A 22,714-nucleotide genomic window follows, 5' to 3' on the forward strand; every position below is an offset into this window, starting at 1 on the left:
ACCATTCAAAATGAAAGTAGTTTTTCGAACCATTAATAGACTCTTTCCCAAACATGCATTTTCATTCCATCTTCTTTCTTTTTTTCTTTCTTGCATGACATATAATATATATTATATAATTTTATACCAATTAGAATCATGCATTTCAAAAAGTCATACATACAATAAACTAGCACTTGATTTTTTTGGTCAAGTAATTGATGCACGAGACACCCACATATTTTGCATAATGTAATTTAATAAAACACATAACAATTGAAATCTAACTATGCAATAAAAGTAAAAAAAAATTGACACACCTTTTCTTGCAAGAAAGATTTTTCTAAATTAAAATTTGACAACATCACTGATCTTCATACAACCACAATTGTTGATGTCCATCTTCATAGTACCATGTTTGTAGTGGCATGTGACTGTGTGGTGAACAGACAAACCTTCTTGAATTTCTCATAAATTGCGAAATTAGAACCATAAAATTGTTTCTAGGAATATAAAAGATTGAAGGAGAATAGAAAGAAACTTAGTTTCTATGTTTTTGGGTATATCCTACAAATGAAATTCCTCTTTTATTTATAGGAGGTCTCATGTATCTTCATAGGGACATAACTACCCAAATGGATAGTCATATCTTTAGCCATAAACATAATTTTCAATAGGTATCTACTAGAATAATTATGACATTAATTAAGTGGTATAACTTTTGGTAAAAAGAGACATAATTGATCACTATGAATAGTGACAACTCTTGCTTAATAACCAAGTGACATTATTTTTTAGATCAATTGCACCTTTTCATTTGTAACTATTGAAATGCTATATATATTTTGAAAATGATCCAACAAAAAGTCGTCTCATATCATCATTTTTCCAATCTCTATAGAGAGTAGAAATAAGAGAGTCGACTTTGTTGCAATTATCCAAGAATATTGGAGGAAGAAGATAATCATGACAAAATTTTCCATTAACAATTGCCAATTTATCTCCACTTCTAACACACCAGTCAAGACCTTTAATTAACAGATCTCTACTGTGGAGTAAACTTTTCCATATCCAAGAATCAGAATCTTTTGAATCAACTAATAGGAACTTTGAATTTTTATAGTATTTCCTGACCAAGGAATTCTCCAGCAGAGGTACCTCCTTTTCTAGGATTCGTCAAGCCTGTCTGGATAACAACGCCTGGTTAAAATGCTTGAATGATCTTAGTCCTGATCCCCCAACATGTTTTGGAGCAAAAAGGTAATCTCTTTTGATGAAATGAATTTTTCTTTTCTCCTCATCATACATCTACTAGAAATTTCTCGTGGCTTTATCAATTGAATCACACAAACTTACAGGAGCTTGCAAACAAGCCATTTGGAAAACAGGCATGTTAGATAAAGTAGACTTAATCAAAGTAAGCCTAACACCCGGTGAAATAAGTTTTGCTTTCCACCCCTATAATTTTCTTTGAACTTTATTAACAGATGAATTGAATAAAGAGCTTCTTTTAGTGAGATGTCTCAAATTAAAACCCAAATAATTCTCAAGCATGTCCTTAATTTAGTTTTAAGGATTTGTTTGAACAGGTTCTTGAAACGAGGATGGAAGTTAAGATTAAGAAAAAGTTCCAATTTTTTAAAGTTGATAAGTGGACCTAAAAATGTACATTACCCAAGAACTATCTTCAAAGTAGCACCTTCCTCTAAGTTAGCCCTGAAGAAAATGAAATTGTCGTCCACAAATAGGAGGTGGGAGATGGGCATACTTTCTCTATTAATTTTAATTCCATGAATGAGGCATTGATTTTCAATTTTCAATAGTGCTTTCGAGAGAATATTATGGCAAAGGATAAAGAGACTCCTTGCCTTACACCTCAAAAAGGAGTGAAAGAATTTGAAAGCACACCGTTAACCAACACCTGAAAGCTGATAGAGTTTAAGCAAGTGAGAATTCTCTCAATCCACCAATTGAGGAATCCTATTACTTTAAGAAGACACTCAATGAAAGTTCAACTGAGCCTATCAAAAGCTTTATTAATATCTAACCAAGAATCTCATTCACTTTTGTCTTTTTTTTTCTTCTAATTGTGTTAACTATCTCAGCCCCAAGAATAACATTATCGCTTAGCTATCGTCCACGAATAAATGCATTTGATAGGGGAGAAACTAAATTGCCAATAAATCTGCAATCTTTTCACCATTAATTTGAAGATGATCTTATAAATGGTGCTACAGAGTGTAGGCATTTTTAACCAAGCGTAGAACACAAAGAAATAACATAGTAGATGGAATAAATTGCTTATACATTCATTCAACTTTGTCATTCCAAAAATTACAATATATAACAAAGGGTGATTACAAGTTTTCAACTAATCCTACCTAATCTTCTAAGAAAAGTAAGCATAAAACTCGTACACAACCTGATTAGGTAAATCTATACCAATCAGGGTCATTTCAATAGTAACTCTGTTTATTCTAACAAGTAATCTTAAGTAAGCAGACTTAGACAAAATATCAACACATGCGAACTTTTCTTGCATCACATCTAGTAGTTTGCCAAATTCTATAACAGCTCGCACTTAGCTTATCTCGCATCTCTAGATGAGCTCGCATTTTGTTTTCGAGCTCGCAACTCTAATTGAGCTCACAAATGTAGAGATCATGGGTTTTTTTAAGCTCGCATCTTCTAATGAGCTCGTAGCTTCGCATATTGAGTTTGCCACTACATGAATGGCCACTTCACAACACTCCTCCTTGGCCATAATGATGCAAACTCCAATATCATCTCTCAGCCTCTTGAACCTTATTCTTCTAAGAGGTTTTGTAAGAATATCAGCAAGTTGAACATCTGAACTACAATGAACTAGCTTAACTTCATCTGACTGCTCGACTTCTCTAACAAAATAATACTTTATCATGAAGTAATTTGTCTTTCCATGGAAGACGAGGTTCCTAACAATTGCAACAACAGATTGATTGTCACAGTGTATCTCTGTTGCTTTCACTTGCTTCAAATTTAAATCAGACATTAAATTTCTTAGCCAAAATGCTTGGCTTACTGTTGCAGCTACTGCGATGTACTCAGTTTCAGCGGTTGATTGTGCAACAATTTCTTACTTCCTTGAGCTCCAACTGAATACTCTCGAACCCAAAGTGAAAAAGTACGCTGAAGTGCTCTTTATATCATCAACAAAACCAGCCTAATCACTGTTTGTGAAACCAATAAACTTTAGCTCATTCTCTTTCACATACTCAATACCATAACTCAAGGTTCCTTTAATATACTTGAGAACTCACTTCGTAGCTTTGTAATAAACCACATTGCAGCAATGCATAAATCTTAAAAGTAGACTAACAACGAACATAATATATGGCCTTGACACTATTAAATAAAGCATTCATCAACCTTTTCAAATTCACCTTGGCTTACAAGCTTTTTTCCTTGGACAATGGGAGTGTTCGCTGGCTTGCAGTTTTCCATGCAAAACCTGTTCAAGATCTTTAAAGCAAAATTTTTTTGGCTGATGAAAATTCCTTGTTCAGATTGAAACACTTCCAAACCAAGGAAATATGTCATGTCTCCTAGATCTGACATCTCAAATTCAGCTCGCATTTGTTTCTTGAACTCTATTAAGTGCTTTTTACAACCCTCAATTACCAGTAAGTCATCAACATATAAGGATACTATCAGTGAAGTCTCATTTTCTTCTTTTTTCACATACAAGGTGGGCTCACTGATGCTCCTCTCAAATCCTAAGCTCACCAGTTGCATTTCAATTCTTTCATACCAGGCTCGCGGAGCCTGTTTGCGGCCATACAAAGCCTTCTTCAACTTGCATACTTTGTGCTCTTCACCATCAGCTACAAATCCTTGTGGTTGTTCAACATATACCTCTTCCTTTAGAATGCCATTGAGGAATGTTGATTTTTCATTAAGCTAATGTATCTTCCGCCCCCTTTGAGCTGCCATGGTTAGTAGCAACCTGATGGTGTCCAATCTAACTATTGGTGCGAAGGTTTCTGCGTAGTCTACCCTATATTGTTGATTCTAACCTTTTGCGACCAGCCTAGCCTTGAGTCTGTTTACTGAACCATCAACATTTAACTTGGTTCAGTAAACTCATTTTACTTTAATAAAATTTTTGTGAATAGGTTTGTGAACCAACTCTCAAGTCTCATTTTCCTTAATCATGGCTAGCTCAGCTTCCATAGCCTCTTTCCAGCCATTCTTTTTTACTGCCTTTTCATAGCTCGTAGGCTCCAGCACAGCAACATCATAGCTTTCAAAAATCTCAGATATAGGCCTGGTGCCTTTGATTGGAAAATCATCGACACTATCACCATCTTGGTGTTGAACTTCATAAGTTCACACATTCAGCTCAATCTGACTCTGTTCAACCATTTCTGCTTTTATAGCTTCCAAATTCCACAAGTCTTCCTCACTGAACTTGACATCTCTACTCTCAAACACTTTACTAGTGAAGGGATAAAAAATCTTATACCCTTTCTTGTAACTATCGTAGCCAACAAAGATACCCGGTTGTGCTTTTATTTCCACTTTATTCCTCTTAAAAGCAGGAATAAGTGCATAGCACAAACATCCAAAAATCTTCAAGTGTGACACCGATGGCTTAAATGTAAACCATCTTTCAAAACGTGTCATATCCTTCACAGCTTTGGTTGGCAATTTGTTGAGCAGATACGCAGAGGTGTTCGCAACTTCAGTCTACAACTTGTTTGGTAGCTTTTTCTCAAACAACAGACATCTTAACAAGTCCATCACAGTTCTATTCTTTCTTTCACATACACCATTTTTTATGGGGTGTATGTGTTTGTTAACTAGTGCTTGATTCCTACATCTTCACAAAACATTTAAAACTTTCCAGAAGTGCACTTATTCCCATTATCAGACCTGAGTATTCTTAGCTTACAACAAGCTTGATTCTCAACTATTGGGAAATGTTCCCATATTGTAGTAAACATGCAACTATTCTCTATTTATTTCAACGATGAATAAATAAATAAAGTTAATTTCACATTTCACTATTATGTCTTTTGTATTTATGTCTTTTTATATTTTGCATACATAGTGAAATTGCGACAAGCAAATATTAGCTTATTAATTGTCCAAAGTTCAAACTGAAGATAAGTGGTACTGTAAAGAACGTTTACATTGCAAGAAAGATAACTTACTTCAGTAGATGTTCTAAATGAGTTTGTAATCCCGTAAAAGAATCAAAGTGATCATTTGATTCAAATACTGAGAAGGATTATTATGTCGTCTACAATTCCAGTTGGGGAGATAGCTAGTCTTGGCTATCGAAGCAGTTGACTCCACGAGTAGAGACATAGATGTATTCATTGGTAGAATGATACATTGGACTAGACCCAAGATGAATTAATTCTAAATATGTTTGTGAATTAATTCATTTGTGATGTTCATGGTGTGATTTAGCTAAATCCTGAGTTAGTCACTGACCATGCGTATGTAACTCATGTGTTTTGATATAAGTAAAGGCTTATGCTCTAAAGATGATCGAGCCCATAACCGGTACGTTGGGTACATAACTTGTGTATGTCATGGCTTTACTAGCAATAGTGGAATTCATAGCTTAATTAAATTGTTAATGATATTCTCTCATTGGCATTATATGAATTGATAAATATGGAACATGGCCACGAGTTGCTTGTTCTCGAATGAGCAATTTATCAAAGTCAGTTGTTAACAGTGACCATATTAATCATTAAGAAGACACAATGGTGACAATGAGATAAAATAAGATTGTATTGAGTGAACGGATTTAACTCAAAGGAATCAAAGATTTCATATGAGGGTAACACACACATGACGAGGTCATTGGACAAATTAATTGGATGAATTGCTTTCGTAAAGAGTATACAATAAAGAGTTTTCAGTCATGGTACATATTATAGACTGACTCTATAATTAAGTAATTTTGAATTATCAGAACGATGCTTCTGGACATAATTGCAATCACTAGATCCTAATTGTATATGTCCGATTAGTCCTTTCACTAGCTCAACAAAAGCTCGATCGGACTACATTTGAATCGGAAAAAACTTCTACGACTTTGGGAATAATTTAATTGAGTCGATTTATTCGATGTAAAATTAAATTGGGCAGTCATAAGAATTATTCAACTAGAGAATTTGATTAAAAAATTTTCTTGAAAAATTAATTTGGAAAATCTAAGTGATTTTTGGAAAAATTAATTTTGATCAAGTAAAAGTAAATTAATCAAATCAATTAAAATTAATTTGATATATTTGAAAGTTAATTTTCAAGTTAGACAATTGGACCAATGGATAATTGAACTTGAAATTTGGACTTGAGATTGTAATTTGGGCTCGAGAGCCAAAAATCGAGACCAAGATCCAAAAACTGGTCGAGTCGGGCTCGATATGTGAAACCAAGCCGACGGTCCAACCGATGGCTAGACTGAACTAGTCGGGTCGTCACTGACCCAAACTGGACCAGCTCGGGGTGTCATAAGGGTGTCGCACCTGCACCACCAGACACGGCGGTGTCGGTGGCTGTAATAGCGACGTCCTGGTGGCCGATGACTGTTGGTCATCGGTGGTTGAGTAGTAGAAAAGTTACACTCTTACTGGGGCTATACTAGAGAATTTAATTTCAGATTAATTATTCCAAAAATAATATTATTTTAATAATTTAATGTTAAATTTAATTTAATACTTATTTTAATAATATTTTATTAATTTAATATTAAAGTGATTAAGTTTAATCATAATTGAACTCTCTAAATTCTCCCTATATAAAAAGAGTTTTGGGTCATTATTTACACACACTTGAATTCAAGAGAAAGTTGTAGAGAGAATATTCTCTGAACAGATTATTCCAGAAAATTTCTAAATATATTTTTTGATTTACAATTTGACCCAAAAGTTTAGAGAAATTGCAAAATTACCCCACTGGTAATTTTTGTGAAAAATTTTCTGATTCGAAGCAAGCCCACACTTGACAGACATAAGCTTGGGGGTAACGGAGAAGACTACTCGGTTGAAGCGCTTATCTTAGACGAATCGTGTAACAGCCCGATTTTAGTTAAATCGAAACAGTGATTTTGGTAAGTCCTTGAGGTAATGTTTCCCTTAACTTTTTATGTTTTTTTAATTGTTAAAACTAATAGGAAATTGGATTGGAATAGTGTTTCGAGTTATGTTATTATCGTAATCGTTAAATATGTTCTATAATTAATTTATGGTTGATCAGAAATGATAGTATTTGGTTGGAAAAATTTCTATTTAAAATGTTGTCCGAATAGAGATTAATGTATTGAGCAATACCGAGCCCAGTTTGAACTATAGAAAATCGTAAGATACGAGTGACATGTCACTAGGGTTACCGTTTTGGTCGAGCTCCTGCATTTGTTGCGGACTCACCACAACTCGTATGAGCTTACTGACATATCAACTCTTATGAGCTTACCGTTTCAGCTCGATAGAGCTTACTGTTCTTCAGCTCGGAATGAGCTTACCGATCATAGTTCGAAAGAGTGGAAATTATAATGAATTGACAGATTACCGATTAATTCACATAGTGTGTATCACTCGAGTATCCTTCGATGTTTCGGTAGGTTCAATGGGCATTATAATGTTACCAATTATATAATGAAGAATGAAATGGAATTTGAGCTATGTGAATTGTATAGATGAAATGTGATATGTGTTACATGGACGTATGGAAATGGAAATGAGATATTATGAAATGTATGAATGAAATGCTATATGATTTGAATACTAAATTGAAACCTTCATAGATGAAATGTTAGTTATATGCAGTTATATGCATGTTTGAGACTCTAACCTATTGAGGTGTATGTGTGATAGGCATTTGAATATTCGAGTTGGACATATTGATTTAATTGCTTAAATTATGCAATGTGGTAAGTTTAATTATATTATACGGGCTTACTAAGCTTAAATGCTTACTCTATTTATCTTTCGTGTTTTTATAGAGGTTCGTTAGCTAGCTCGATTCGGAGAAAGTCAGAGATTGGCATCACACTATCTAGATGACTTTTCGGTACTTTTGAACTCAAAGAAATTGTGTAAATATGGCATGTACAGGCTAGACGAAGAGATGATGTTTTGATCACTTAGTTTATAAAGTATATGTATATATGTTTGATGTGTGTAAGCCATGAGATTTGGTTTAGTGACGTAATGGTTAAATGGGTGCAAAATGATATGTTTTGACAAACTCATGAATGAAAGTCTTAATGCATATGCCCATACTATTATGAGATGAATAAGTGAATTGAAAATGCTTTATGAATGTGGCAAATTGGTATGGTATATAATATGTGATGTGTATGATGTTTTATATTTCGAAAATGCTTGATTTAGGCATGTTATGAATATGATTGATTGATAATTACTGAAATGATATGATATTAGTTAAATGTTGATGAATTACTGTTCTGAAATGAGTCACAAGTCCAGCAATGTCTCTTAACCTATTCCGGCGGCAGTTACGGGCTAAGGGTGTTACAAATCGAAAAGGTACAATTTTGATTAAGTGTTTATTTCTTTAGATATCACAACCAAGATCTTGTTTTGGAAAAAAATTAAAAACTCTAGTTTTTTTGTAAATTTATTTTTCGCTACGTTTTCCAAACTCATTTTTCCATCATCTTCACAAAACTTTTGAAACTTTTCAGAAGTGTACTTAGTCCCATTATTAGACCTAAGTATTCTTAGCTTACAATAAGCTTGATTATCAATAGCAACTTTGAACTTCCAGAAGATCTTAGCAACTTCAGATTTAGCCTTTAAAAAATCCACACAACAGTATCTATCGTAATCATCAATAAACAAAATAAAGTACCTACTATTTCTGAGTGAAGCAGTCTTCATTGGGCCACCTGTATTAGTGTGAGCTAGATGTAGGTTCTTAGTAGCTCCCTAAGCCTTGTTCGCAGGAAATAGGAGCCTTGTTTGCTTCCTATACTGACAGACTTCACAAAATTCTTTTTTCTCACAAACTTCAGACATGTTCTCAAACAAATCATGCTTGTACAGTATATCCATTGACCTATAGTTGACGTGCCCCATTCTCTTATGCCATAAGTCAGAATCATCAGTAGAACTAGAGTATGCTTTTAAGGTAATTAAGTTCCAATTTAGAACAAAACTCATATCCTTCATCTCAACTGACATAAGCTCATGACCATGTAAATCAAATATAATACACTTTCTACTTTCAAAAATGAAAAAATAGTTCTTTTCAAAAAGTTGACCAACACAGGGCAAATCCTGATCAATATCTAGTACAAACAAAACATTGGTAATGACTTTTGTACTTGTAGGAGTGCTAACCTAAACTTCTCCCTTTCCTTTTGCTTTAATGATCTGGCCATTTCCAACTCCGATTCTCGAACTGAAGAACTTGTCAATTCTCTTAAACATGCTTTCATCTAAAACCATATAGTTTGTGCATCGACTGTCAATAAACTATTTTTTCCTTGTTTGGTTGTTGACTGCGAAATATGAGGCAGTGCGAGCTTCTCCTAAGCTTGATTTTTATCAGCAACTTGAGCTTGGTTGGTGTATTGTTGTTGTTGTTGTTCTTTTTTTTTTCCAAACTTTTTCAACATGACCAAATTGTTTGCAATTTCTACACTGTACACCAGGTCTGAACCGACAAATCTTTTCTGAATGACCTGCCTTTTTACAATGACTACATGGTGGATACTTTTTCTTCTCTCCGTCTCTTTTTGGTCTATCTTTTTTTTTTCATTTCATTTCTTCTTACCTTTATTACTAAAAGAACTTGGAATCTCCTTATTTCTTGCTTGGAAAGCACCTTTAGTGTGCACTTCTTCTCTGCTTCTTGTTCTTTGTTCCTATGCATACAGAGCATTTATAAGCTCTAATAGAGAGATTGTTGTTAAGTCTCTCGAGTCCTCTAAGGATGAAATCTTGGACTCATACTTCTCAGGCAAGGTTGTGATGACTTTTTCAACAATCCTCCTATCACTGAACTGATCGCCAAGCAGCTTTATGTTGTTGACAATGGACATAATCTTGTCTACATACTACTTGATCATTTCAGTCTCTTTCATCTTCTGGTTCTCAAAGCCTTTCCTCAGGTTGAAGAGTTGTTGTTGCCTTGTCTTCCCAGTCCCTTAAAACTCCTCTTTCAGATTGTCCCAGGCTTGTTTCGATGTCTCATAAGCCATAATCCTTGTGAAGATAACATCTGACACACCATTTTGAAGGCATGACAAAGCCTTGTATTTATTAGCAGAATCATCACTATACTGTCTGATTTGAGCTATCATTGGATTAGCTCACAGAAGTGTTGGCTCTCTATCTGTCTCAACCACTTCCTATAGATCATATGCTTAAAGATATGTCTTCATCTTTACTACCTAGGTGTGGTAGTTTTCGCCAGTAAAAATAGGTGGTAGAGGTGGTGTGAAGCTTCCAGATGACATGGTGACACTAACAAGATACATACAACTTCTCTTTTTTAATAGTGAACACTCACAAAAGGCCCTCAAAGACTTAAGCTCTTGATACCAATTGTAGGAGTTTTTAACCAAGTGCAGAACACAAAGAAATAACATAGCAAATGGAATAAATTGCTTGTGCATTCATTCAACTTTTTCATTCTAAAAATTACAATATATAACAAAGGGTGATTACAAGTTGTCAACTAATCATACCTAATCTTCTAGGAAAAGTAAGCATAAAACTTGTACACAACCTGATTAGGTAAATCTGCACTAATCAGGGTCATTTCAATACTAACTCTGGTTACACTAACAAGTAATCTTAAGTAAGCAGACTTAGACAAAATATCAACACATGCGAACTCTTCTTGCATCACATCTTGTAGTTCACCAAATTCTATAACAGCTCGCACTTAGCTTAGCTCACATCTCTAGATGAGCTTGTATTTTGTTGTCGAGCTTGTAGCTTCAATCGAGCTCACAAATGTAAAGCTCGTAGGCTTGTTTAAGCTCGCATCTTCTAATGAGCTTGCAGCTTCGTTGAGTTTGCCACTGCATGAATGGCCACTTCGCAACACAAAGAATCGGTCAGAAGTCATTAATTGACTCCGGCAAAGCCTTTTTAGGAATAAGGGTGATAAAAGTCTTATTAAGTTCTTTAAGGAGTGCTTTTTCAAAGAAGTCCCTCACCATTCTGATAATGTGTCTTCCCATGAACTCCTAATTAAATTGAAAGACAAGGATTGGTTTGCCATCTACCAGGAGCCTTAAGAGGTCCTATAGAAAAATGGGCATCTTTAATTTACTCATCCAAAAATCTTTGGCAAATCGCTTCCCGCTGTTCATTATCTAAAATAGGCAAGTTTAGATTTTTTAGGTAGGCCAACGTGGAGATTTTAACTTGAGAATTACCAACACCAAAGATGGAGTTGAAATGATCAATTAAGGCAATGCGAATACTGTCATCTCCTTCCAAGTGTATTACCGTTATCAACTTTCAAGAAACAAATTTTGTTGTTAATTATTCTTTTATTAACAATCGTCTGGAGTTTCTTTCACCCTTGATCGTCCAATCAATTCTAGCTTTTTGTTGCCATTGCAAGTTTTCCTGCTTAAGGAGTAATTCCAACTCATTTTTGACAGATTTTTTCTTGATTAAGCATTCCAGAAATTTCAATACTATCTTGAATCAAGCTTAGCTTATTCAACAGCACTGCTTTTCTCAAATTAAGATTGCCAAATTTGTTCTTATTCCAATCTAAAAGGGCCAACTTACTCTGATTTTAGACACAACTTGAGGTTCAATTATGGAATAAGAGAAATTTGAAATAAAAATAAATTTAACCAATATATTTTGAACTTTAACTTCCGACACAACTTCAGTTTCTGCTCTAAAATAATCACGGTTTATGGATTCCACTCCACTCAATGATAAGCCAGTTATAGAGGTTGAGGAACAACCTTAAACCTCCAATTCTTTTGTAGTGATAAATTAACTGTGGGAACAACAAGACAATTAACTCTTGCCAAAAAAACAACCTGAAATTAGCTCCCATGATTTAAGTCTCTGAAATCCTTACGAACAAGAAGAACTCAAATCAAGTCAATAACCGCAATTGTGATTGCCTTTTAAACTAGATCACTAATTAACTTGGCACCACCCAATAGCATCCAATCAAACCTCAATGAGTGACCAAAATGAAAATTTACTAAATTTAGGTGACTAAAATAAGTGTATGCAATGGCAAAATAACAACGGGTAACTAAAATGATAAAAGTATGTAACGATAGTGACTAAAATGATGAAAGTATGTATCAACAATGTTCGTATTGCAAATTTTAAAATTTATATGGGAAAATAAATTTCTCACTTTCTATTACGGGAATCACATTGTCATGTTAACTCCCAAGAGAAAGTGTTTTTAAAAATTACTATTACTTGTTTTTTTAATTTCAATTTTTTTAATTTTTGAACCAATTGAACTGAGAATCGATGGTATAATCGATTCAGTTCCAAAAATATTGATGAAAACTTATGAAATTGATTGACCAATTGTATAGTTTACCCGAACTAAAATGAATGTTAAAAGTAAAAAAAAAACATAAAAAAAAGAAAGATGTTAAGATTAAGATTACATGTTAACAAATAACACTTATGTTTTAACCCACCAAAAACATACACAAAAAAGAAAGTAATATATAACACTTGAGTTTATTTAAAACAACACTTTTTTCTTAAGTCATTTAAATTTCAATATCACCATGGTTAAAATACAAATAAAAAAATCATCATAATTGATATAAGGTTAAAATATGTTATAAATCTCTATACTCTTTTGTAAATTTGGAATTTAATTTTTATACTTTTATTTTTGGGAATTTAGTCCCTCTACTTTTTAGATTTTTAAAACTCAACTCTAATTATTAACACTATTAATAATATTTTGTTAAATTCAATTTCATTACAACATCAATTTTTTTTTGGTTAAAAGAAATAGAAGTAAACTTCTAATTACACGACTCTACTAAGAGTCAAACCTTATTCCAAACTGCTGAATATCGTTCTTTAGTAGATTTTGAACACCCTTAAGTGGCTCAACAAAGTAACATTGCACATTTAAATCTCCATTTGACATCTTTTCTATGTAATTCGTAATCTTATTTTGCTCTCTCGGAACATGCTGAAATTTAACTTGACATTCCCTCAAAATCATAGCATGTATAAGTCGAATTTTCGAAAGATTACTGTCAACAACATATCCATTACTAACCACATTAATCAAGATAGCATTATCACTTTCCACTTCAATAACCCTTCATGCCAAGCAGCCACAAGTCTCTCATAAAGTGCCCTTGCTTCCGTTTGAAAAAGGCCAGATCTACCAATTCTCATGCCAAAGCCAAATAACCAATTCCCCTTATAATCCCAAATCACACCACCCACAGCAGGAGATGATGTATGTTTTGGTACACTATCATCAACATTAACTTTAACCCACCCCACAAACGGTGGCTGCCAATACTCTTTTTGGTGGAGTTACTGCAGCAACTGTTATTACAACATTTTTTAATTACATTGCTATAATGTGAGTATTTTATTTATTTCAAAATATTATACCAACAAATATAACAATATTAACAGGTAGATTTATATTTTGAAATCAGTAAGATAATGGGACTTATAGTAAATTTTAATATTGGTATAATTTTCACTGAAATCAGCGGCCAATATTCCTCGTCCTTAACATTATTCAATGGATGAGCCACCACCGTTTTCAATCACCCCCCCGGCTTTCTCGCGGTTCAAATTATCATGCAAAAATGCAATCCCAAAGACGAGTAAGCCATGCAAATCTAGAATCCCATATCATAAAAAGAATAACATTAAATTTCTTTTGTTAATTATACAAACATTAGAACCTGAAACGAACCTTCAAAACCAATTTCCTCTGTAAAGACCGGCAAACCCAAAATCCAAAAGAACAAAAAGAAATGAAGAAATAAGAAACACTACGTTTTCATTTCGAACATGTGAAATGTCTTTTACGGAGAACACTTAAGAGAGTAAAAGGAAACTCATCAAGCCAAGAGTTTTTTTTTTTTTGAAATTTTCTCTATCATTTTTATCTATTGATGAAGCAGCGTCATCGACGGCAGAGGATTCTGATCCTCTCTTTGTTATCTTTCTCTTTGTTTGCTCCAATCGTCCGGTTGTCTCCGAAACTCAAAACTCTCAATTCCATAGGTAATCTTCTTCAAATCTTTAGATTTTTTGAAGGTCATATATATATATATATATTTTTTGCTGAAAAAGTCGGATGCTGTTAACGCTAATGGAGTAGTTGGTCATACTAGAAAGCCAATGAGGATTTCTTAGCAGTACATATTTGCTTTTCTTTTCTAAATGAAAATTTTCCCTATATTTTATTTTAACCTTTTATGATTTGATTTCCTTTTGTGTTAATTAAAATTTTGAGAGGCTGATTGATCTTTTTTTTTTGTCTGCATTTATGATTCTATAACACCAGGACTGTACGAGGTTAGAGAGGATTTGGCCAGTGTTGTATGGATCTTTCTACCTTGAATCTATGGTATTATTATTTTTTTTGTTAGATTTCTTATGGGGTTTAGCTTTGTTCCATGCAGAAATATAGGACAGATGATTTTAAGTTGAATGCAATTGAACAGGTAGCTTTAAGATTTATGAGTTTATTGTATTTTGCTTTGGGCATTGTATCTCAAAGTGTTTTTGACAGTTAGGTATTTGTTGCTTAGAAACGTGCCGAGGACTTAAAAGGGCCAAAACTAATTGTCTTGAATGAGAATGAGTTTAGTTCCGTAGTTAGTCGCAGTTCTGATGAGAATCCTGATTCAAATCAATCTAAGGTTGCTCAAGATGTGTCCAAATTGTTAGCAACAAATGGTTTGTATTCTTTGGGTGCCTGTAGTATCTTCTATCATTGACATTTGGTATATCGATTTTGTTGCGGAAAGGATCGATTCGAGAACTCCGATATGACTACAAGTAAATTGACCGGAACGAAAAATAAAGTGAACACAAGGATTTACGTGGTTCGGCTTTAATGCCTACGTCCACGGGCAGAGGCGAAAAGAAATTTCACTATAACAAGATGAAGATTACAAGTGTTTTACACTCAAGACACAACCCGAGAACCTCACAACTCTCAACCCCTATAGAAAACCCGAAAGCTAAAATCCTAGCTTTCAAAGAACAAGCTTTGCTCTCTCTTGGTTTGGGATGATTAATATGGCTAATGAACCTCTCTATTTATAAGAGAGTTCAAGGACATAATTGTCCAAAACTTTGGCAAAGATTTGTGGTTGAAAATGGACACCAACAACCATCCACTAATCCACTACCACCAACAACCCACTACCAACAACAACAATCCACTACCAATTTTAAGCCATTTCTTAACAAATCTCCACCTTGGCTTGAAATTTACCAAGCTGAACATCATAGTGAATTCCTCGAACTGGATCACCTCTTCCAAACGCCTCTCTGGCGCTAATCAATCCCGAATACCTATCAAGTCCAAGCAATGCTTGAACTTATATGCAGGGATCACCTTAGTTAACATATCTGCAGGATTCTTCTCGGTAGCAACCTTGCTGATAACAATGTCACCTTGCGTAACATGTTCCCGAACAAAATGATATCTGACATCAATGTGTTTGGTCCGTTCATGAAACATCTGATTTTTAGTCAGATGTATGGCACTCTGGCTATCGCAAAATACAACAGTGAAATCCTGTTGTAAACCCAAACTGCTTACTAGACCTTTCATCCACAATGCTTCTTTCACTGCTTCTGCTAACGCCATATATTCCGCCTCAGTCGTAGATAAGGCTACGGTAGACTGTAACACAGCTTTCCAACTAATGGCTCCTCCAGAATAAGTGAAAACATAACCCGTCAGAGATCTTCTTTTGTCCAGATCTCCAGCATAATCAGAGTCCACATAGCCCGTGACACTGCTAGTGCAGTCACTCTGATCATATACCAAGCATAAATCTGCAGAACCTCTCAAGTACCTGAGAATCCATTTCACGGCCTGCCAGTGTTCCTTGCCAGGACAACTCATGTATCTGCTGACCACACTAACTGCATGTGAAATGTCTGGACGAGTGCAAACCATTGCATACATCACGCTTCCAACTGCACTCGAGTATGGAATGTGAGACATTTGCTGCTTTTCTTCATCAGATTGTGGTGACAACTCTGCAGAGAGTTTGAAATGTGGTGCCAACGGAGTACTCACAGTTTTCGCTTTATCCATGCCGAAGCGTTGAAGAACCTTTTCAATGTAGTTCTTCTGCGACACACGAAGCTTGCCCGCCTTGCGATCTCTGTGAATATCCATGCCCAAAATTTTCTTGGCAGCACCCAGATCCTTCATCTCGAACTCACCACTCAACTGCGACTTTAACTTGTTGATTTCCGACATGTTTTTGGAAGCAATTAACATGTCATCAACATACAGCAACAAATAAATGTGCGAACCATCTGAGAGCTTCCGATGATAGACACAAGCATCATAGTCACATCTTGTGTAACCATGCTGAATCATGAAGCTATCAAACCGCTTGTACCACTGCCTTGGGGATTGTTTCAATCCATATAAAGACTTCTTTAATAGACAGACATGGTCTTCTTTACCAGGAACTGTAAAACCCTCTGGTTGACGCATGTAGATTGTTTCCTCGAGCTCACCATGCAAGAACGCCGTTTTTACGTCAAGCTGCTCAAGTTCTAGATCAGACTTGGCCACCATGGCAAGTAATACACGAATGGAAGAATGCTTTACGACTGGGGAGAAAACTTCATTGTAGTCAATCCCCTCTTTCTGAGTGAAGCCTTTAGCAACCAATCGTGCCTTGAATCTAGTTGCTTCAACCCCTAGGATGCCTTCCTTTTTCTTGAAGACCCATTTGCAACCAACTATCTTCTGGTTACTTGGCGGCTTAACCAACTCCCAAGTATGGTTCTTGTGAAGAGATTCTATCTCCTCACTCATAGCAATTGCCCACTGTGCCGACTCATCACACGTGACAGCCTCATTATAACTGGAAGGTTCTATACCAATGGACGTAACGCGGATTTGGTTTGATTTGTCTCTTCGTTCTTCCAGTGGCAATGCTATATGGTTTTTCTTGAGGTGACTCATCTTCATCGGAATCTTGCACCTCAACTTGATCATCCTGGACTGAAGTACCTTCCGTAGGAATTGGAGCGTCCACCTGACACTCCACCTGCTTCTCAACACCGTGATCTCCCATTCTATCTGACTCCTCCTTTTCCCGGGAATTTGTGGTGGATCGAAGCATGGATGACTCATCAAAAGTCACATCTCTGCTGATGATGAACTTGGACGAAACCGGATCAGGACACCACAACCTGTATCCTTTCACCCCTTGGCCGTATCCAAGAAATATGCATTTCTTCGCCCTCGGTTTGAGTTTTCCCTCATTTACATGAGCATACGCAGGGCAGCCAAACACTCTTAAACCAGTGTAATCAGCAGGAGAACCAGACCATACTTCCTCAGGAGTCTTCAGCTCAATAGCTGTTGACGGAGATCTGTTAACCAAATAACAAGCAGTATTAACAGCTTCAGCCCAAAATTCTTCACCGAGCCCAGCATTTGATCGCATGCAACGAGCTCGCTCCAAGAGAGTTCTATTCATGCGTTCTGCAACTCCATTTTGTTGTGGTGTTCGACGAACAGTGCGGTGTCTCACTATTCCTTCATTTTTGCAGAACTCATTGAATTCACCTGAGCAAAACTCCAAGCCATTATCCGTCCGGAATCGCTTGATCTTCTTTCCTGTTTGATTTTCGATCAAAGCTTTAAATTGCTTGAAGTTGATGAGAACCTCATACTTGCTCTTCAGAAAATACACCCAAACCTTTCTCGAGTAATCATCGATAAAGGTAAGCAGATATCTGTAACCACCTTTAGAAATTGTCGGAGAAGGCCCCCAAAGGTCAGAATGGAAGTAATCCACTGTGCCTTTTGTCTTGTGAATCCCAGTGCTGAACTTTACCCGAGTCTGCTTACCGAAGACGCAGTGCTCACAGAAATTCAACTTTCCTGTACACTGCCCAGACAATAATCCTCGTTTGCTTAGCACCGATAAGCCTCTCTCGCTCATATGCCCGAGCCGCATATGCCATAACTTCGTGGTGTCAGAATCTAGATCATCTGATGATGACACTCCCGCAACACCTGTAACCGAGGAACCATCGAGGAAGTAAAGGCCCCGCTCCAAATTACCACGTATCACAGTCAAAGCACCCGAGAATACCTTGAGAACTCCACCTTCAGCAGAGTACCGAAAGCCTTTCTTGTCCAACGTACTCAAAGAGATCAAATTTTTCTTCATTTCTGGAATGTGCCGAACATCAGTTAGAGTTCTAACAATACCGTCAAACATCTTTATACGAACTGTGCCAATCCCCATGACTTGACATGCGTGGTCATTTCCCATTAGTACTGAACCAGAATGCTTCTCGTATGTTGAGAATGCATCTTTCGAAGTACTTATATGAAATGTAGCTCCCGTATCAAGAATCCATCTCCCACCAGCGTAAGAGTCGGATACTGCAAGAACGATCTCGGCATCACTTGAAGAATCTGCATCAGCTACATTCGCACGATCATTTTGTTGCTCCTGTGATTCTGATTTCTCCTTCCTTTTCGGACAATCTACCTTCATGTGCCCGTACTTCTTACAGTAGTAGCACTGTATTCTCTTCTTGGACTGCGATCTAGGATGGCTTTTACTTGAACTTCCACCCTTTGCCTTGGATCTTCCTCGAGCAACCAAGCCTTCGCCTTCATTGTTTTCGACCACCTTACCAGTGATTTTCTTCCTCAACTCACTGGAACTTAAGGCATTTTTCACCTCCTCTAGAGTCAGGTCATCACGACCGTACATCATTGTATCAACAAAATTCTCATACGAGGGAGGCAAAGAACACAAAACAATTATTGCTTGGTCCTCATCATCGATTTTGTTATCGATATTATTCAAATCCATGATAATGGAATTGAATTTATCCAGGTGCTGGGAAACAGGTGTACCTTCCTCCATCTTCAGGGCATAGAGTCTTTGCTTGAGGTAGAGCCGGTTCGTCAATGACTTCGTCATGTACTTGCTCTCTAACCGGAGCCACAAACCGGACGCGGTTTTCTCCTCCGCTACTTCTCGTAGCACTTCATCTCCTAGACATAGCAGAATAGCACTATGTGCTCTTTCTAGCATGTCATCCTTTTGCTCTTCCGAAAGCGTGCTTGGTAATTTATCTTTACCAGACAATGCTTTTAGCAATCCTTGTTGAACCAGCACTGCCCGCATCTTGATGCGCCATAAACTGAAACTATTTTTCCCGGTAAATTTCTCGACATCATACTTAGTCGATGAAACACTTGTAGCCATAATTTGGAACCTTTGAATGAATGATAATATTTTCTTCCTGATGTGAAAGATCAGACAAAGCTGCAGTCACAGGGCAATTCAGAAAATATTATCACTCCTTCAACTACGCTCTGATACCAATTTGTTGCGGAAAGGATCGATTCGAGAACTCCGATATGACTACAAGTAAATTGACCGGAACGAAAAATAAAGTGAACACAAGGATTTACGTGGTTCGGCTTTAATGCCTACGTCCACGGGCAGAGGCGAAAAGAAATTTCACTATAACAAGATGAAGATTACAAGTGTTTTACACTCAAGACACAACCCGAGAACCTCACAACTCTCAACCCCTATAGAAAACCCGAAAGCTAAAATCCTAGCTTTCAAAGAACAAGCTTTGCTCTCTCTTGGTTTGGGATGATTAATATGGCTAATGAACCTCTCTATTTATAAGAGAGTTCAAGGACATAATTGTCCAAAACTTTGGCAAAGATTTGTGGTTGAAAATGGACACCAACAACCATCCACTAATCCACTACCACCAACAACCCACTACCAACAACAACAATCCACTACCAATTTTAAGCCATTTCTTAACAGATTTGATTGTGACTCTGAGTTGCTCCACTTTCTAGATTCAGAAACTAATGATGAAGGCAAAGATGGGTATCAAATTCAGCAAAAGAAAATGCCAATAAGGTCAAGGAAACAGGTTTGTATGAGTGCCTGAAGTATGACAATATGCTATACTTTTAAATGAAAGTTTAGATTATAGATGGTTGCAGTGATGTCTACTTTTAATCTTAGTGAGGGAAAACAGATGTTGGAGATTTAGCTCTCTTATTGGTTTTGAAAACTATATGAAGTGGAAGGATTTGTTTAGCTTACACCAAATAGTACAGTAAAACTGAGGTGGTATTGAAATTTTCAGCAGATGATGCTCCCTCTATCCATTTATGGCACAGGCCCCTGCCGTGATATTTTAATTTGCTTCCAAATAAATTGAGTTTTTGACATTGCGCTTTCTTTTTGTCTGAAGCAATGGCTCTTCTCTAAAATCTGAGCAATATCAGAAGAAAGTATGAGAATAAAGCCATAGGTCTGTCTTTTACCAAAAGTTTTTTGGTAGTTGGTAATATTGACATCACCTGGAAGGTTTATATTATATCTGATATGCATATACATGTATGTATTAATGCTTATATATTAGGGTGGGGTGGTTGTTTGTGAGAATGGTCAGTGCCGGAGCAAGTCATGTTAGTTTTATATATTCAGCACTAATTTATTGATTGCAGGAGCAATTCAATCAAGAAGCAGGTAGACATCATAGAAACTCGCAATCTCAGTCCCATAGGGTAAAGGATAAGAAGCTAAAGAAGATAAGTTATCAGCTCAGTAGAGCAAAAGCGTATTTAAGTCTTGCATCACCAAGTACTCACCCTGAATTGGAAAAAGAACTGAGAATGCGAATCAAAGAAGGGGAACTAGCAGTTGGTAAAGCTAGCAAGGATTCAGAATTGCCAAGGAGGTAAGAAAGAAAAATATTTTTGCTTTGCAATGATTTCACCAATGTATTTTATATTCAATAAGAAACTTTTTTTGGTCAATAATGCATTTATTTACCAAAGAAAAAAACAGAATACATCAGACAACTAGTAAATTAACTCAACAAACATTAGCTCATCAAATATACATTTGGTTCTAAAATTTTTTTTCTGTTGATTATACAAGATATAGTAGTTAGCTCATCATAAGAACAAAGTAGCCCAATTGCGAAGCCGAAATGCTGGACAGTTTACGTGGATGGCTCAACAATTAAGATGGGGTCATGAGCGAATGTTCTCCTTATAGACCCTAATAAGAATGAATGGCAGCATGGACTCTTAATCCGCTTCCAGGCATCTAACAATATTGTAGAGTACGAGACATTAATTTCCGACTGCAACTAGCTCTACAGTTGGGCGAGGGACTTGATAATATACACTAACTCTAGCTGGTAGCAAAGCAAATGAATGGAGAATATGAAGTAAATGAGCCTAGCCTAAAGAAGTACCATGCCATAGCTACCCAGTTGCTCACCAAATTTGACAAGGCAAAAGTCAAACAGTTATCCAGGACAGAGAACACCAAAACTGACGTTTTATTTAAGTTAGCATTCTTTATAACTATCAAGCAAAGAGGGAAAATTTTGCTAGAACATAGAGTCACCCCAAGCTATAATAGCCATCATGTGCTTAATCTAAATCAAGAAGAAACATGAATGACCCCCATAATACAAGCCTTGCAAGGGCACAATCAGTAGCTTAAGAAAAAAGAGTTAGCTAAAGTGCAAAATAAAGCTGCAAAGTATGATGTTGTTATTTACATATAATGCACCTTGATATGCATAAATTATTTAATTTTCATTCGATTAAAACTCTTAGCCACTTTTGAGATGTCTCATTCCCACTGAAGTTGAATATGTCATTAGAGAGATAAATGAGGGAATATGTAGCGAGCCCCACATTAACTATACCAAATTTAGCTAAAGCCACCTGAAGAGATAGTATAAGTTATTTTCAGGATGATTCTTTCACGTAGCTAGATGATGCAGAAGGAAAAATATGCTCTTTTGTTTTTTGAGGAATAGAATCTTTTCATTGTCTGCTTACCTTAGTAGGGAAATAAGGAAACTTCTGCATACTCAAATGCTCGCGCTACGGAAATAACGTTTGTGGTTCACCACTAGTAGACATGAACTTCATTGAACCTCTAAGAGGGTCGTGTTGAACAATTACACCAAAAGAGTCACCGGTTGGTGGCCTTGGTGGAGGTGGGGATGCAGGAGGAGAAGAAACTGCAGGAGGGACTATAACAGTGGTCGTCGCACCACCAGATGATGTAGCGCCATCCTTTTCCTTCTTTCGGCGAAGTTCCCTTATAGGGCTACCCTCGTCTTCGCTGCTTTATAACATTGGTAGCCGTAGTAAGTCTTTTGTTTTTTTTTTTTAATACTTGTACTTTCTTCCTGGTAGAAGCACTAGAAAAACCCCTTCACACATTCTGCATAAAAAGATCGAATGTCCATTTATTCGTGTGGCCACATGGAGCCACACGAGTTATGCCTGCTTCACCAATAAGTCTATTATCAACACCAATAGAAATCATAGGAGGGTTTGTTCTACCTTCTTGATCCCTTGTAGGTTTAGAGGACCGTACTTTAATTTACAAAAGACATAAAAATAATTTTTAGGCTCCTTTTTTTCCCTAACAGAATAAGTCACAACTCATTAGTAGCTCCATGTA

The 22,714-nt window shown here is 36.2% G+C and overlaps 1 protein-coding gene across 1 annotated transcript; it reads left to right on the top strand.

Moving 5' to 3' along the window:
- Positions 1 to 14,116: 14,116 nt before the first annotated feature.
- LOC107915157 (probable galacturonosyltransferase 6) lies at positions 14,117 to 22,036 on the top strand. The gene is made up of 6 exons (XM_041099966.1): positions 14,117 to 14,228; positions 14,512 to 14,546; positions 14,630 to 14,671; positions 14,759 to 14,906; positions 20,065 to 20,141; positions 20,725 to 22,036. Exons 1-6 carry the CDS (start codon positions 14,117 to 14,119, stop codon positions 20,959 to 20,961), a joined length of 651 nt encoding a protein of 216 aa, XP_040955900.1. The 3' UTR covers positions 20,962 to 22,036.
- Positions 22,037 to 22,714: the final 678 nt, after the last annotated feature.

Source organism: Gossypium hirsutum, chromosome D08 (assembly GCF_007990345.1).
Source record: "Gossypium hirsutum isolate 1008001.06 chromosome D08, Gossypium_hirsutum_v2.1, whole genome shotgun sequence".
NCBI lineage: Eukaryota > Viridiplantae > Streptophyta > Magnoliopsida > Malvales > Malvaceae > Gossypium > Gossypium hirsutum.

What these genes read in the sequence shown, in the direction of transcription:
- LOC107915157 (XM_041099966.1), top strand. Translation starts at nt 14,117, where the DNA reads ATGAAGCAGCGTCATCGACGGCAGAGGATTCTGATCCTCTCTTTGTTA. An exon ending in CAAATTGTTAGCAACAAATG is followed by an intron (nt 14,907 to 20,064) that starts GTTTGTATTCTT and finishes TCCACTTTCTAG; the next exon opens with ATTCAGAAACTAATGATGAA. An exon ending in CAATAAGGTCAAGGAAACAG is followed by an intron (nt 20,142 to 20,724) that starts GTTTGTATGAGT and finishes TATTGATTGCAG; the next exon opens with GAGCAATTCAATCAAGAAGC.